This window comes from Indicator indicator, chromosome Z (genome assembly GCF_027791375.1).
Source record: "Indicator indicator isolate 239-I01 chromosome Z, UM_Iind_1.1, whole genome shotgun sequence".
Taxonomy (NCBI): Eukaryota; Metazoa; Chordata; class Aves; order Piciformes; family Indicatoridae; genus Indicator; species Indicator indicator.
In genome coordinates, this window is record NC_072053.1 from 34,875,478 (window position 1) to 34,892,151 (window position 16,674).

A 16,674-nucleotide genomic window follows, 5' to 3' on the forward strand; every position below is an offset into this window, starting at 1 on the left:
TTCAGGGCTGCTCACAAGCCAGTAACAGGCCAGCCTATATCAGTGCTTGGGATTGCCCCAACCCAGATGCAGGACCCTACACTTGGTCTTGTTGAACTTAATGAGGTTGTCATGGGCCCACCTCTCCAGCCTGTCAAGGTCCCCCTGGAAGCCATCACTTCCCTCCAGTCTGTCAGCTGCACCACACAGGTTGGTGTTGTTGGCAGATGAGCTGAGGGTGCACTCAATGCCACTGTCCGTGTCACTGATGAAGATGTTAAACAAGACTGTCCCAGTACTGATCCCTGAGGGACTCCATTTGTCACTTCCCTCCACTTGGACATAGAGTCATTCACAGCCACTCTTTGGGCACAGCAATCAAGCCAGTTCTTTATCCATTGAGTGGTACATCCATCAAACCCATAAATAACTATTATTTAGCACCATGACTTCCAAGAGACCTTTCATGTGGTTCTTTGGTATGTTTCTTAAAAGAAACCAGGCACCTAAACCAGCCATGTTTGATTTTCCCCTAGCTACCTAGAAAGTCCAGACAGAACCTTAATATTTTTGGCTTTGGTTAAAACCCACAAAATTCATTGCCAATGTGTTGCTTCCCATTCAGATCTGTTTATACTTTTTATTGGTTTACAGTAACTTCTAGTTTTCCTGTGATAAGATCCTAACCTCTCAATATTCGGCATTTTCACAGAAGCATCTTTTGTTAGTACAAGAAAACAGCTAGCAACAGAGTTCACAGTATGTCCTTCTCCACCCCCACATAATATCCTGCAGGTGTTGGACCTGAAAACCTTTGATTCCCACTATGAAAAGAAGTGTCAGTAACTTAAGCTTTTCAGTCTGTTTTTCAAGATGACACAGAAGCTGGGTTTGTATGGAAGATCCTCACACAGGAACCACCAGTGCATTTACAGATCCACTTCTTCCCCTGCTCCATGACTCATATGAAATCAAGAACATAAATAAATGCCTATTAAAAGCAACAAACCCATCTATCATTAGCTAATGGAGAAAAATATTAGATTATTAGCACGTGCTTTAAAACACGCTTTTTTTTTTTTTCATTCCAGCCAAGTCAGGATACTAGAAAATCCCAAAACCTGTCATTGATGTATTCTCCATTGCTGTGAATCTGATTTTCCAGTGTGAAGTTGAAGACGAAATGTGAAACCGCCTCATTGTGGAAATGTTTTACTCGGGATGCATACTCGTCTGACTGCAGATGTTTAATGACATCAGGAAACCAGACAGATAAGCCATAGTAGCTGTGGAAACCAGAAAAAGTTCACTCAGTTTTTTCACTTATTCATAAATCTGGGCAAGGTGAGGATGAACAGCCCCCCCAAGCTGCTTATATGGTGAAGCAGTTGCTCTATCATCATAAAATTATCCATAAAATAAAAACATTGAAAGATGCTGACACCAGAAGGTGCCAGGTTTTAAAGCTGATATTAATGAGTCAGACTTGTAACTGTGAACAGACTAACTGACAAATATAACATCTTGGGGAAAGATACTGAATAAAACCTTCCTGAACAGAAAGGGTAATCATAGTGACATGAATTTGCATGCATGTGATTCTTCTCTCCATTAGGGTGTTTTAAGATCTCAGCTACTCTTACCCAAAAGACAGGGTGAACCATACAGCTGTAAGTTTGATTGTATTATCCTTCACTGGGTAGTTGAAGCATCTCATAAATGTCAGCCAAATCTGTAAATCATTAGAAAATACATTTGTTTTACATCATATTTTGGACATTTTTTCTGAATGTTAGAAGATTTTTGATTCTGATTTGCTTGTTTCTTCAGAGCATCAGGGAGAGCAGATCAGCTCTTTGATGCTAGTTGTAACTGTACTTCTTAAACATTAATCTCCTGCTATACCCAAGTTGTGTGTTGTGTGGCTTTTCAGGTGACAAACCTTGGTTTCCAACGCTTTATCATAGTTCTGGAAGGCTTTAAAATGCCAGCTTTTTGACAGCAGTTGAAAGCTATTTTTTTTTCTCAGTTAATTAGCCTTTTCTCATTTTTCATTACAACGTTAAAGATATTACCTAATTTTGGCTTTGCAAAGAAGTGTTAAAAAAAAGATATGGACTAGTATCAGTGAGCTTGTATTAAACTCTCTGAAATATCTTTAACAGTTTTCTGGCAAAACATTTGATGTACCTAAAAATACATGATGATAGGATGCCTTATAAAGGTTTTATTGACATTAATTGACACAATTTATTCACGACTTTACCAATTGTAAGTAATGTGACTACCTCAAGTTTCTGATGATAATTTTTCATCTCATCATGTGTCACCTGTTTCCATGATATATATTCATGTTCATATTCATTCCCAGTGATATTATACTGTGGGGCTTGGAGATATGGCTAGATAACTATCAGCAATCAGTTGTGTGAAGACAAATGCAACATTTGCCTCCTCAGAACCTCCATAATTCAGCGGTGCCTCTTCTAGGTCAGGAAATCAGAGCCTTACACTGGTTCCTGAATTTTCTACTTGCTTGGTAAATGTAGCATTGCAGCTATCACCCAGCATAAGCTCAATCAATCGATCCCATTTCTGAAAAGCTAATTAAAAAGAAGAAAGGTAACTACAGGATGAACAGAGTTCTTGTTACTTACGCCATATAGCTCTGTGCGAATTCTAACAAAACACCTCCTGTACCACGTTCCTGTGTCACTCTCTATTTCTATGAGCTCATCTATCTGCTTTGGAGTTTTGATTCTGTTAACCTACAAATAAAAACAGAATAGCAAATATTTGCATTTTCATGAACCATCAGGTGCCTTTCAAGGAGTATTGGAAGGTTTTAATAAATCTCATAAAAAAGAATCAGCAGATATTAAACTTGTGTCTACAGTAGAAACGTTTCAGATATACAAGGAGTAGTAGCCAAAGTTCCTTATGGATAAAACTGTATTGGAAAATCTCTAATTTCAAGGCATGTAGGAAATCTGTTCCTCTAACTCTTACCATCAAGTTCTCCTAGAGTATTCAAGTACATGCCCCTAACACCACAAAGGATAAAACATTATTCAAACTCTCAGTTAACTGTGTCCGGAGTTTAACATCAATTTTTTTCTGACTTCCTAACTTCCCTTCTGAAGGGCAGAAGTTTTGATCTGCAAAGGCTGCTTCTGTGGAGAGAAAGAGAGAACTCCATTTGTATCCTTTTGAGTTTGGCTGTGGTCAATTGCTTAATCAGTTGGAGGGCCAGTTTCTCCAAGTAAACAAAAGAATCTTAGACCTAGGGGCACTGGAGACAGAAAGAAGCTGATCTTTATCAGCGTGTAGCAAGCCTCATCCTGAGGTCTGTGAGGACCCTGTTCTGGCAGGGTAGTTGTACCTGCCACAATTGCTATCACAGTGTTGTTGAAAGTCTTTTGGTTAAGGATGCATTAAGGAATACACAAGGAATCAAAATGTCAAGAGTTAATAACTGAATAACATTTTTATTTTGTTCTTATTTCTCGTGTTAGAAAAGGAACTCTCTTTGTCTTCTGTACGTTGGCTTTAACTATCCTATTTAATGAAGAGAGAAAAAGGTGAAATTATCTGGAATCACACATGTTATTGCTATTATGAGCAATCATCTACTTCATCTTAAGTCAAATGAGATAAACAGAAATCAGGAATAAACAGAGAAGTACGAGTGACAGAGAATTACCAGTGACAGAGAATGTGGTGTTACCTACACTACAATGATAGTTTTCACTTGCACTCTCTTGTGTATCAGAATAAGAACGTGTTACATTGTCTTTCCAGACACAGAATTTGACAGACTTACACTATTACATGGTTATGGTTTTGGGTTTGGCTTCCACTGTGGTCTCAGGTTCACAGTGATATCACAAAAGGCACTGTATTCATCTACAGTTTATTTAAGAAGAAAACAGAGAATGGAAAGAAAATTAAGCAGAAAACAAAGAGAGCATGGAAAGAAAATAAATAAAAATAAAGAGAATGACATAAGGAAGGAGAGAACAGGAGTCTGTCTTCAATGTTTGGCTGCAGTTCCTGTAGGTAGCAATAGCTTGTGTTCTTAACAGAATGAGGACACCACCATCCACAGATGCAGCATAGTGGATTATTAGGGAATAATAGTACTGATGATAAAACTCTAGTTTTCATCCCAATCCTTTTACAGATGTACACTGTTTAAGATGCACCAGCAGCCTCATTCAGTGAACAAGACCAAACGAAAGCCCATTAAAAGATTTGAGCTATAATCACCCCAATTTCTGAAATATTTCAGCTGTCTTACCAAACCATAATTTTGTCAAAAGCCTGTATACTTCTTGTCATGCCTCTTCCAATAGCAATAATCTAGTCTGCATCATTCCATAGATTTTAAACTTATTCATAAACTTATTCATAAGATAAGTTATGAAACTTATGAAACACGCTATACAAAAGACTGAGTTGAGTCCTCCAAGACTATTTAAGACCTCATCCATACAGGCATCCTCACATGCTACACCTCTAGGCAGAAAGAGCATGTCTTCTGAATCACATAAAAACCAATACCACTCCTGTAGGCTCAGGGGAAGCCTTTTCATTCTCCTGGCTATCTGGCTCAGCTGGAGCCTTGGAGGAAAGAAATAGCTTGGGTAAAGGTATATATCCTCAGCCCACTTTATGTGTCTGGTGGCAAAAAGGTCCTAGCTTTAATGTTTCTTTAACACAAACGAAGTCCTACCGAACCAGAACAAGGGTTCATCTGGATCATGGAAACTCATCTGTCAGTATATAAAGAATGAAAGAAAAACAGCAAAGACCTATTTTAATGAAAATGGAAATAATGTTTAAAAGCCACGGCTAGAAACATGCAATGTTTTAAATTTTGCAAAATCAAGACAAAGGAAAATGGTTGCCAAAAAAAAATATAAATTACTACACGGCAATGAAAGAGTGGAGAGACTTTTGGTTCTAAGGATACAAAGTTTTTTTTTTTTTTACTTAAACATTTAAACCAACAAATCTAATGAAAGCGTATTTTAAGGACCCATGAAGGTAATTAAGCATGTACACAAACATGTAACTTGGGTAGTCCCATAGTAGAAGACGCTATCAGCTTTCTACCATCTCTGTTAGTGCCATTGCCTTCAGCAGAGATTTTCAAAAGTATTAAGAGTCACCACCTCCGCTGTCAGTATGTAGAATACATACATCCTGGAGTTCCTGACTCTAAACCCAGCAGTTCATCCATTGAAGACTTCTCTGTTCTAAAGGTTTGAAGATAAAATCCTCAATAATATAAGTAACAAGAATAAATATGACTTGTGAAAAAAGGTTATAGGAAAAGATTACATCAGTTAAATCAGGAAACATATAAAAGGAAAGCACATTGAAACTATAGCATTAATGGAGAAAAAGTTACATGGTGTGTATCTTATTGAACTAGTGACATGGTGAAAAATATTAATGAATAAATTGCAGAATGCTACTGGATGAAGTATCAGATTTAGGAGAGCTAAATTACTGAGACAAAATGTTCCAATATCCAGAACTAAGTGATGTTAAGAAAGAAGAGATAACAAAGGACTTCTCAAACAAATTATGCATGTTTTTCTTTTTTTTTTTTCCCTCTGAGTTTTGTAAGGTAAAATGCTGATACTGCCCAATGAGACAATGACAAATTTTCTAATTATTTTAATGCAAACTAAAATTAGGGAGTTCTATACACATGTAACCTTGGAATACAGCACTGTACCTACACTTCCTTGACTTCTGGAGTTGAGTTTCCTCAATGTTCCTAGCAGAAACTGGCAGAAATCCCAAGAAAATGAGGGGGTTTCCTTATTTGTGTCTTATTAATAGTTCATTTATTAACAAAAATAGTCATAAATAATGAGTTAAATTCATCATGGCTCAGTGTTACACTTTAACAGCCACAGAGAAAGAACTTCTTTGATCACAAGAAATGAAAAAAAGGATGTGCTTTTCTTTCTTCATCATGGCTGCTTTAAGACATGGTTATGATTACATCAAAGTGAAGCGAGACTGTGGCTGATCCTTCTTCCCACCTTTTGTCCCAGCACATTTCTGTCTTCCTTCTTCTGCCTAAACCAACACCATAGTGAGACAGAGTCTGTGCTATGGTGGCAGACTGTGCAATCAGTCAATGATTATCAACGCTGTTAGAAGGAAAACAAAGTGATGGAAGGCAGGCATACTCTGTCTGAAAGCATCTTGGATTAGCAAGAGCCAACTGTTAAATTGCACCCTAGCTGCATGGTGTTAAGCAAATCCCTTTACTTGTCAGTGTAATCAGAAAATAAAATATTAGGTTAGATGGGATTAGGGGTAGGTCACCAGTATATCAGAGAATATGGATTTAACATGACAGATGTGCTGATCAGCCTTCTTTGAAGCTAAATATAGGAGCTCTTGAGTATATCTGTGGAAAAAATTAGATGGGGCCAACAGAAACTACGTCCAAGGCAATAAACTATAAGTCTTTATGGAATAAAATTATATGGTCAGATGGTCGTTCTTCAAGACTGCCTGCAACTGCAGAACCTTTAAGAGGATTTCTTAATTGAGTTAGATGTGCATTAAAGTAAGAAGAAGGCCTCTGGAAGAGCAAAAACACCTCACATATGGCTCTGATAGGTTGCCAGCACTCCCATGGCACAAACTGGAAAGGGGGACTGCATTTCCAAGCAAGAAAATGCTGTTTGTTCCTACCATATCCAAGAAAGCAAAGTTCTTGTATATGTTCTTCATAAATAAAGAAAATGTCACAGTATCACAGTACATTAGAAGTTGGAAGGGACCCTCAGAGATCATCAGGTCCTGCCAAAGCAGGATAACCAAGGGTAGTCCACAGAGGAATGCATCCAGACAGGTTTTGAATGTGTACAGAGAAGGAAACTCCACAACCTCTCTGGGCAGCCTGTTCCAGTGCTCCATCATGCTCACTGTAAAGAAGTTTCTCCTCAGGTTGAGGTGAAATCTTCTATGTTCAAGCTTGTACCCATTGTTGCTTGTCTTATTATTGTGCATCATCAAAAACAGCCTGGCCCCATCTGCTTGGCACCCACCCCTCACATATTTACACACATTATTCAGATCCCCTCTCACTCTTCTTAAGACTAAACAGCCTCAGGGATCTCAGTCGCTCTTTAAAAGTGAGAATGAAGTTCCCTAATTATCCGTGTGGCCCTCAACTGGATTCTCTCCAGCAGGTTTCTGTCTCTCTTGAACTGGGGAGCCCAAAACTGGACACGGTATTCCAGGTGTGGTCTCACCAGGGCAGAGAAGAGAGGTAGAATAACCTCCCTAGACCTGCGGGACACACCTTTCTTGATACATCCCAGGATCCCATTGGCTCTCTTGGCCACAAGAGCACATTGTTGTTCCATGGAGAACTTGCTGTCCACCAGCACTCCAAGGTCTTTCTCTGTGCAGCTGCTTTCCAGCAGGGCAGCCCCTAACCTGTACTGGTGCCTGTTCTTATTTCTCCCCAGATGTAGGACCCTGCACTTGTCCTTATTAAACTTCCTGAGGTTTGCCTGCACCCAGCTCTCCAGCCTGTCCAGGTCACGTTGGATGGCTGCACAGACTGACAGGGTGTCAGCCAACCCCCCCAGTTTTGTATCATCAGCAGACGTTCAATCCCCTCATCCAGGTTGTTGATAAAGTTATTGAACAAAACTGGACCCAGTGCTGAACCCTGGGGAACACCACTTGCCACAGGCCTCCAAGCTGACTTTGTGCCACTGATGATGACCCTCTGAACTCTGTTGTGGAGCCAGTTTTCATGGACTGGTTGTGACATTTCCTGAGCTTTTCTGTGAGGATGTTATTGGAAACAGTATCAAAATCTTTACTGAAGTCAAGATACATGACATCCACTGCTCTTTCTCTGTTTCCCCATTGGGTCATGGTTTCATAGAACGTTATCAGGTTAGCCAAGCAAGATCTTCCCTTGGTAAATCAATGTTGACTACTCCTGATAACCTTCTTGTCTTCCATGTGGTTAGAGATGACCTCCAGGGTGAGCTGCTCCATCATCTTTCCAGAGATGAAGGTGAGGCTGACTGGTCTGTATTTACTTACATCCTTCTTTCCTTTTTTGAAAACTGGAGTGACATTTGCTTTCTTCCTGTCATCAGGTACCTCTCCTGTTCTCCATGACTTTTCAAAGATGGTGGAGAGAGGTTCAGCAATAGAATCAGCCAGCTCTCTCAGCACTTGTGGATGCATCCCATCAGGGCCCATGGATTTGTGTATCTTCAGTTGGTATAAGAGATCTCTAACCTGGTCCTAACTGACCAGTGGAGTCAGTCCTTTTTCCTCCAGTTCTGCTCCCTTGCTTCAAGAGACTGAGGTTCCTGAGGGCTGGTCTTAGGAGTAAAGACTTCGGCAAAGAAGGCATGCAGCAACTCTGCCATCTCTACATCATCTGTTACTCTATCACCCCTCTCATTCAGCAGTGGGCCCACCGTTTGCCTGCTCTTCCTTTTATTATTGATGTATTTGAAAAAACTCTTCTTGTTCTCTTTCACCCCTCTGGCAAGATCAAGTTCCAGAGGACGCTGGCCTTCCTTGTTGCATCTCTACATTCTCTGGCTATATTTCTATAACCCTCCCGATTTTTCCACATGTTGTAAACCTCATATAAAGGTTCTGGATCTGAATGGTCAATTTTTCCTCCCAATAGAAACAGCCTGTCAATACTTTGAATATGGCCTTATCCTCAGACCTGCAAGTCAACAAGATCCAGTTGAGCTTCCGAGGTATTTTGAGAAAGTTAAAGATCTAAAATGATTACTGAAAAAAGAATTTTTAAAATTATTATTTTAGATGATAAAAAAAAAGTAAATTTCAAAAGCTTAGAAGACATAACAGCCAACTAATTTGGACTTCTAAGGGCTTACTCTTGATATTAAGACTGAAGTAAATCTAGTAAGTAAAATACAGATGGAGTGTATTAAGTACTTTGGTACACTGTGGGTTCATACCTTAACACCTTCTGTATATGTAAAAATTTCAGTAAGAACTTGGTTCTTACATTTTGGTATTTAATGTGCAAATGAGTGGCTTTGCTATTCAGAGTATTACTATTGATTGCCTAAATGTTCCAGACATTGCCAGTCAGAAAGCTTGCTGATTAGTATATACTAAGCAATTAGATTTAAATGCAATACTCACTGAGAAGACTTTCTCAGGCTGACCACGAGCCCGCATGTTTGTGTCATGAATTTGCTTGAGTATCATCCATGCTTCATCATGTTTTCCAATCTAAAAGTTTGAACAAAATGTTTAAACAAAGCTTACATGCAAATTAAGATATTCACTATAGTCACCAAACAATCTCAATGCCTATTTTATAGACATCATGATGTAGACACAGAAATCTAACTACAGGGGATCTAAAAACTTTTTGGAAAGTTATACCTCCAGCAAGAACCGTGGGCTTTCTGGCATGAAGGTAAGGGCTACCACAGAAGAGACACAGGGCAGTGCGCAGACAATCACAAATACTCGCCAGCTGTGGAACTGGTAGGCAGAGCCCATGCTGAAACTCCATCCTGTGAAAGCAGACATTGACAAAACACAACAATGTGAGGAATAAGTAGGAGTCTGCAGCTTCATGGAGATGCAAATTTATACCCATATTTAAATGAAGCCCAAATGACCTCTTCTAGTTCTGCAGTTATCAATCATTTTGCAAATAATCTTACACTATGAATTTCAGCCTCATGCATGTGACTAGTCATGCTGGGAAATGGCTAAATTATTCTTCCTTACGCAGAGATGAACAAACCTCTTTAAAATCTTTTAGCAAAATCTGCATGAAGGTAGTCATGTGAACCACGCAGGGACACCATCACCACACATAAGAATACATGTAAACAGTTTTCTGTCACTACTGGAAGAAAGGAGAATTGAAATTCTACACTCAGATGATATATTTACAGCCCTCATTATTATTAACTTTTTCTTCAAAAGGTTGAGTTCAATACTCTTATTGAGTCTCCTAATGTAATATGGTACAACACATAAAGCACTTACAGTTCCTAACTTCTGTTTCCATTCTGTTCCAGAGCACTATACACGTCCTTAAATGCTTTAAAAAGCAAACCAACAATTTTCTCCCTGCCCCTTAAACTTTAGACATACGAGAAAAACTACTCAGTATTTAAACTTCTGTTTGAGATGAAAAACCTTAATACTGAAGTAGAGAGAAAATTTATGATTATAGATAGTTTAAGAAAAAAGAACAACAGGAAAACAGTTCTCCTTATCTGGAAAATTGATCTTGAGATGTATCTCAGTGCTGACTAATGCTGTAGAAGCCATTGTTAAAATATACTGATAAGAACACAAAAGCAAATACAGGAAAACATATATGTGAAACTGCAGGACTGGTAGTCCATCTTTTGAACAAAACATCTCTGTTTATTATGACTAGGCTATTGAAATGCTAGAACTGTGAGACATACAAAAATTTCTCTTAAGAAAAGAGAAAAATATTATTTGGGTAGCTACCTCAACTTTTAGTCTAGCTTCAATACAGAAGAAATTTATAAGTAAAACTTTCAAAGATAACTTACTAAAAGATGAGTGGAAAATAAGAATAACAGTAAAGAACAGAAGAGGTTACTGGAAGAAAATTGAATTGTGGCTAATGAACAGGCTGATGCCAGATTAATCTGATCTATTTCTTTGCTGATTTTTCTAGACAAAAGACCTGGTTAATTAAATCTGTCTGGATGTCAGTAAACAACTGATACAACATAGTACCAAATGGCCCATTAAATAGTTCTTAAACAAGGTATTTATCTGTTAAATGTACAGTTTATTTTGGAATTTAAAGATCTTATGATGTGTATCATAAATCCATTACTGGAAAAGAAAATCCATTCTCAAATTAAAGTACTGACATGTTGCCATTTGAAAAATGCAGTCAAATTGTGATTTCTTTTTACCTTTATCAATAGCTTGGTGAAAGGTTTTGATCTGCAAAGTTGGGAACCTGTTTTTTCTGCTCTCTTACACACTTTCTGTGTTTCTGAAATAATACCAGCTGGCTCTATAACCTTGTTTAGCCCTGACATCACTAACCCAAGAAGACAGATGCAGGATCAATGAGAGTGTTGGAAATTATCACCAATTCCCATGTTACCTGCTTCTTAAACAAGGCTCTAGATAAACATACTTCTCCAAAGTTTCCTGCAACAAGCTAAGATTTCATATTCAGTTTGATTCCAAAATAGAACTTGGAATGCAAGTATAAGCTTAAAAATTATAAATGAAAAAATATGTAGGAATGTAATAAATGTACACTTTAGTGATTTTTTTTGTAGAGGTCAACTTTTGATCTTGTGGAATCTAAAATAAAATTGACATACTTTACATCTGAACTAAGGAGGGAAGAAAATAAAGGACAGTTTTGCAGTGAGTTAATGAGGCATACCTGTGTTTTGGATACGGTGTACACATTCTACTGTTATAATTAGAATCATGTTCTTCTTTCAAACTATAGGATAAAATCACATGATACAGAACTTGCAAAAATATTTCCTTTTGGTTAAGTTAATTTTCAGTCGGAACAGTGAACTGATCTGACTAGATGGGCAGCTGTGCAACTTCTAGTGCCACAGAGAAAGCAAATTACAACAGAGATTTTTCATTTTTCAGAACAGCATGGTAAAGGCACTGGCTCTTATTGTCATTAGAAACTGTCCCAGAAATACACAGAGCCACTGGTATATTTAGACAATCTGCCTTTCACCACTTCGGTTTATATTTTATGAGACCGAGCTGCAAAAGGGCACTTCTGCAGTAAATGGAATAAACCTGACTTTATACCTACTTATAAAACAACAGCAACATCTTGTGATCTGTAACCAGTCCTGGGAAATGCTGGTGATGATTTATTTTAAGGTGTTATTTTTTAATTTAAGTGATGCATAACTACACACAGTTAAAAGCAATGAGCGCACTACTAATCTTGCTGTCATCCTGACAACGTATAAAACATTGTTTTTTTTACTCCTCAAAATGTCTGAGGGACATGCCAAGTGCAATGTTCAATATGGGTTTTATTGCTCTTATTCTATCATTTGTGTATTGTATTAGTTGCTGTAATTTATCTTGTGATTTAACAAGATTAAAAACACAGAATGTCAGTATTATAAGCAGTAATTGGTAGGAAAAAACCCAGCTGCAACATGGCTTTCTTAAGGATACACTCCTGTCTGCTCCAGCACCAGCACTACGTCGATAAAACAAACACATATTTTAAATGCAAAGCAAGTTTTGGTTTATTCATACCCCATTTTCCTAGGTCATGAGATAATCTAGGAAATGGAGTCATTAGAGTGGCTCTGAATTTAGCTCACCAAGTGGTGTTCGTTCCTACTGTACCCAAGTCTTGAAATCAAATGGAATGTGTTCTTGGCTGTAATTCAATTTCCTTCTTCCTTCCCTGATTTATGACACAATAGCAAAGACAAAGCAGCTCTACACTGTTGCATTCAGAGCACTGCAGAGCAAGCTAGAGCTACAACTTCACCTTTGCTCCCCAGCTATGCCATATTTGAGAGTCATTAATCTTGAAAATGGTGGCAAGTACCAACGTTTTACAAAACGCAGGACACTCGGATCAAAAGCATCTTGGGAATGATGTGCTGTAGAGAAACATAAACCCCTCAATGACTGAATCTGAAGCTGCTACAGCAACTTTTGTGCTGAATACCATTCTCCCACTTTAGTGACTGCTGGAAGAGGCCAAGGGAATCACAGACAGGACAACTACTATTACAGAAACACAGCAGCATGCAGCAGAACAAACTCAAAAGGTACAAGATGCTAATCTGTATCCAATCACCAATTAAATTCAATGTCAGCAAATTCTTGCCTTCCAACACAGCATTTCATCTGCTCCACAATATTAATAAATTCAAAGGCTATTATAAACAAGTTCCAGCTGCAAAGAAAAGAATATTTCTGTCATAGGCTTTTTGAACAGAGATAAACCTGTCTATATTATGCTGAATTTTACAGGAGTATATTATCTGATAAGCAGTGAGTATCTTCAAGGACAAGGATAATCTTTTACAGTGGCTACGTTACTAGAGAGCAGACAATGGGGACAATATTTTTCACTTTCTAAAATAAGGGCTGAAAGGCACCATGACAGCTCACTACAGACCCATAAGGGCTAAAATAAAGTACAATGTGGGCAATGAAAAATACAGGTGCTACAAGCTTTGCATGCATACTGGCTGTCAGAGGGAAGATTTCTGAATACCAGAGAAATAAAGCTGTGAAGTATCTTTCTAAGAGACTAGTATGGGCAAGGAAAGCCTAACCAAACAGAGGGATTTACAACATGGTTAGCCTAGCACTGACCATAAAAATTTTTCCTGGTCATTCAGTAGGAATCAGAGGAAATAATTCATGACACTGTCAGATACTGTCAAAACTCAAGAATGCACAAATACCTGTCTTGATAGATCTAAGGATGGCAGGAGATGCAAGAATATTCAAAAATTTAGGACTGGAGAAGAAAGGTAGCCAAGGAATTTATAGAATAGCACAAACACAATAGATTCTTCAGCAGAATTCTGTATATGATTTTGTAACATTTCTTACCCTGTTCAACCACAATCTTTTGTCAGAACTCAGCTGTCTAGCCTCAATTGTTAATGTTTTAAATTTGAAAAATGTCCAGTTACTAAGATCCATGACTGCTTCAAATTGCCACGTGGTGGCAATGTTACCACATGGAACACAAACAATAAGTAATACATTTCTGCAGAAAAAGCATTCCTATTAAATGTTGTTTTGCGTATTCCCAAAACCTCAGCTACAGTGAAATTACAATATCTTTGTTGCTGATCTGGACGAGAGGATTAAGTCCATCATCAGTAAGTTTGCAGAGGACACCAAGCTGGGGGCAGGTGTTGATCTGTGGGTGGGTAGTAGAGCTCTGCGGAGGGACCTTGACAGGCTGGACAGATGGGCAGAGTCTGACACCATGAGGTTTAACACATTTAAGTACTGGATTCTACACATTGGCCACAACAACCCCATGCAGCACTACAGGCTGGAGACAGAGTGGCTGGAAAGCAGCCAGGCAGAAAGGGACCTGGGGGTACTGGCTGACAGCCAGTTGAACATGAACCAACAGTGTGGCCAGGTGGCCAAGAAGGCCAATGGCATCCTGGCTTGTACCAGGATGAGTGTGGCCAGCAGGAGCAAGGAAGTCATTGTGCCCTGTACTCAGCACTGGTTAGGCCACACCTTGAGTACTGTGTCCAGTTCTGGGCTCCTCAGTTTAAGAAAGATGTTGAGTTGCTCAAAGGTGTCCAGCAAAGGGCAACAAAGCTGGTGAGGGGTCTGGGGCATAAGCCCTATGAGGAGAGGCTGAGGGAGCTGGGGTTGTTTAGCCTGGAGAAGAGGAGGCTCAGGGGTGACCTCATTGCTGTCTACAACTACCTGAAGGGAGGTTGTAGCCAGGAGGGTGTTGGTCTCTTCTCCCAGGCAACCAGCACCAGAACAAGGGGACACAGTCTCAAGCTGCGCCAGGGGAAGTTTAGGCTGGAGGTGAGGAGAAAGTTCTTCACAGAAAGAGTGATTGGCCATTGGAATGTGCTGCCCAGGTAGGTGGTAGAGTCACTGTCTTTGGAAATGTTTAAAATAAGACTGGATGAGGAACTAATTTAAGTAAGTGATACAGCTCAGATAGACTTTTTTCAAGATTGAGTGAAATACATGGTTTCTGAACAAAAGCAGAAATAAAGTTTCCAGAATTGTTCTGTAGTTACATTTATGTGGAATTCCAGTAACATAGAGTAGAATGATCATCTTTCATTAAAATATTAATATCCCATGGGAAAGACAGTGATATTTTTAGCCTACATAGGTAGTTAGATACACCAAAAACTCAGAGGCTCAGCATGTCTGCTGCTGGTAATTTTGGCAGAAGGAACCAGGAAATGAAATAGCTTAAGTATGGCAGGCTGTGATGGAGGCACCTCAACAAAGGTGCCTGTAGAAAACTCTCACCAGCTAGTGCTATTAGTCCCTGGGAGACATGAAGAATAGCAGTTAAATGAAAAAAAAAAAAAAAAAAAACAAAAAAAACAAAAAACAAAGTAACAGTGTTAAACAGATACATTTTAGAAACACATTAAATTCAAACTTGATGCACTGACACTTAAAACTGTGATTAAAACGAGGCAGGAATTTTCAAAAGACAGATTTCCTCTTCCACAAAGGAGGGATTTGTCAGCCACTGACACTCATCACTTCTCTGTTCTGGCATTATCTTTATCTGAAGACCTGAGATTATCAGGCCTCCAATCATTTCCATAAATATTACCTACCACTCAGACAAGCTCCAGAACAGCTGCAAGCAGGACTGACCTTGCATAGAATGTAATTTGCTTTCTAATACCATGAGACACAATTGATTTTTCCAGTGCACAGCACTGTAGACTAGCTGAGGTCTCCAGCTGTAGTACCTCTGAATAGTAACATCAATAATCCACGTTTTAAATGTTTCTAATACCTGCTGTAGTACTGCTCAGTTCTACTCTTCACTGAGGAGGAAGCTTATATATCCCTGTTACTACAGATAATGATATGGTATAATATATGCCCAAAATTCAAGGTTTAGTAATGACATGTCAAATGCTGGGGGGAAAAATAAAGACAAGCAAAGCTTATAAGTTATTGCGTGCGTGGGTTGCAATGGTCTGTCTGAAATCTGACTTTCATTTGCCCCTGAAGTATAGCGTTATCAAGATAATTGTGACTTACAGTAGCCCACACAGGCAAGGATCATAGAATTATAGAATGGTAGAGGTGGGAGGGACCTCTGCAGATCGCCTAGGTGCAAGTGGCACCTAGATTAGTTTGCACAGGAATGTGTGCAGGTTGGTTTTGAAAGTCTCCAGAGAAGATTGCACAACCCCTCTGGGGAGTCTGTTCCAGTGCTCTGGCATCCTCGAAGTAAAGTTTATCCTTAAGTTCAAGTCCAGCCTCCTGTGTTCTAGTTGCCCTTTAGCCTACCACTGGGCACCACTGAAAAGTGCCCAGCACAATCCTCATGGCCTCTACCCTTTAGATATTTATATCCCCTTTCAGCCCTCTCTTTTCCAGGTTGAAGAGCCCCTAGTGTCTCAGCCTTTCCCCATATGAGAGATGTACCAGTCCCCTAATCATCTCTGTGGCCCTTCATTGGACTCTCTCCACTAGTTTGCTGTCCCTCTTGAACTGGGGAGTCCAAAACTGGATGTAGTACTACTGGTGCTATCTCACCAGAGCAGAGTGGAGGAGAATCTCCTTCAATCTGCTGGCCACGCTTTTCTTAATACACCACAGAATATTGTTGGCCTTCTTGGCCACAAGAACACGTTTATGCCTGATGATGAACTTACTGTCCACCAGCATTCCCAGGTCCTTCCCAGTAGACTTCCCAGCAGGTCAACCCCTAACCTAAAATAGTGGTTTTCTACCACAGCGCAACTACATTAGTGGACAAGGGAAGACCAATGGATGTCATCTGTTGTGATGGTTTGAAACTGTCTTTTCAATTTTTCTTTGCAAAGTTCAAGCAGAGAAAGTGAAAGAGTGTAAGTAAGTCACTATTGGGTGTAAGAAAGCAAAATAATGATTGTTCTAAACACTTCCATC

At 39.2% G+C, this 16,674-nt stretch overlaps 1 protein-coding gene across 1 annotated transcript in view; it reads right to left on the bottom strand.

Moving 5' to 3' along the window:
* The window catches only part of SV2C (synaptic vesicle glycoprotein 2C), an 88,159-nt gene that overhangs the window by 20,158 nt on the left and 51,327 nt on the right, over nucleotides 1-16,674 (bottom strand). Inside the window, exons 4-8 of the mRNA XM_054397759.1 lie at nucleotides 9,421-9,554; nucleotides 9,175-9,264; nucleotides 2,637-2,747; nucleotides 1,623-1,711; nucleotides 1,101-1,265 (exon numbers count right to left, since the gene is read on the bottom strand). Coding sequence (XP_054253734.1) covers nucleotides 1,101-1,265; nucleotides 1,623-1,711; nucleotides 2,637-2,747; nucleotides 9,175-9,264; nucleotides 9,421-9,554 — 589 coding nt within the window. The remainder of the gene's footprint in view (nucleotides 1-1,100; nucleotides 1,266-1,622; nucleotides 1,712-2,636; nucleotides 2,748-9,174; nucleotides 9,265-9,420; nucleotides 9,555-16,674) is intronic.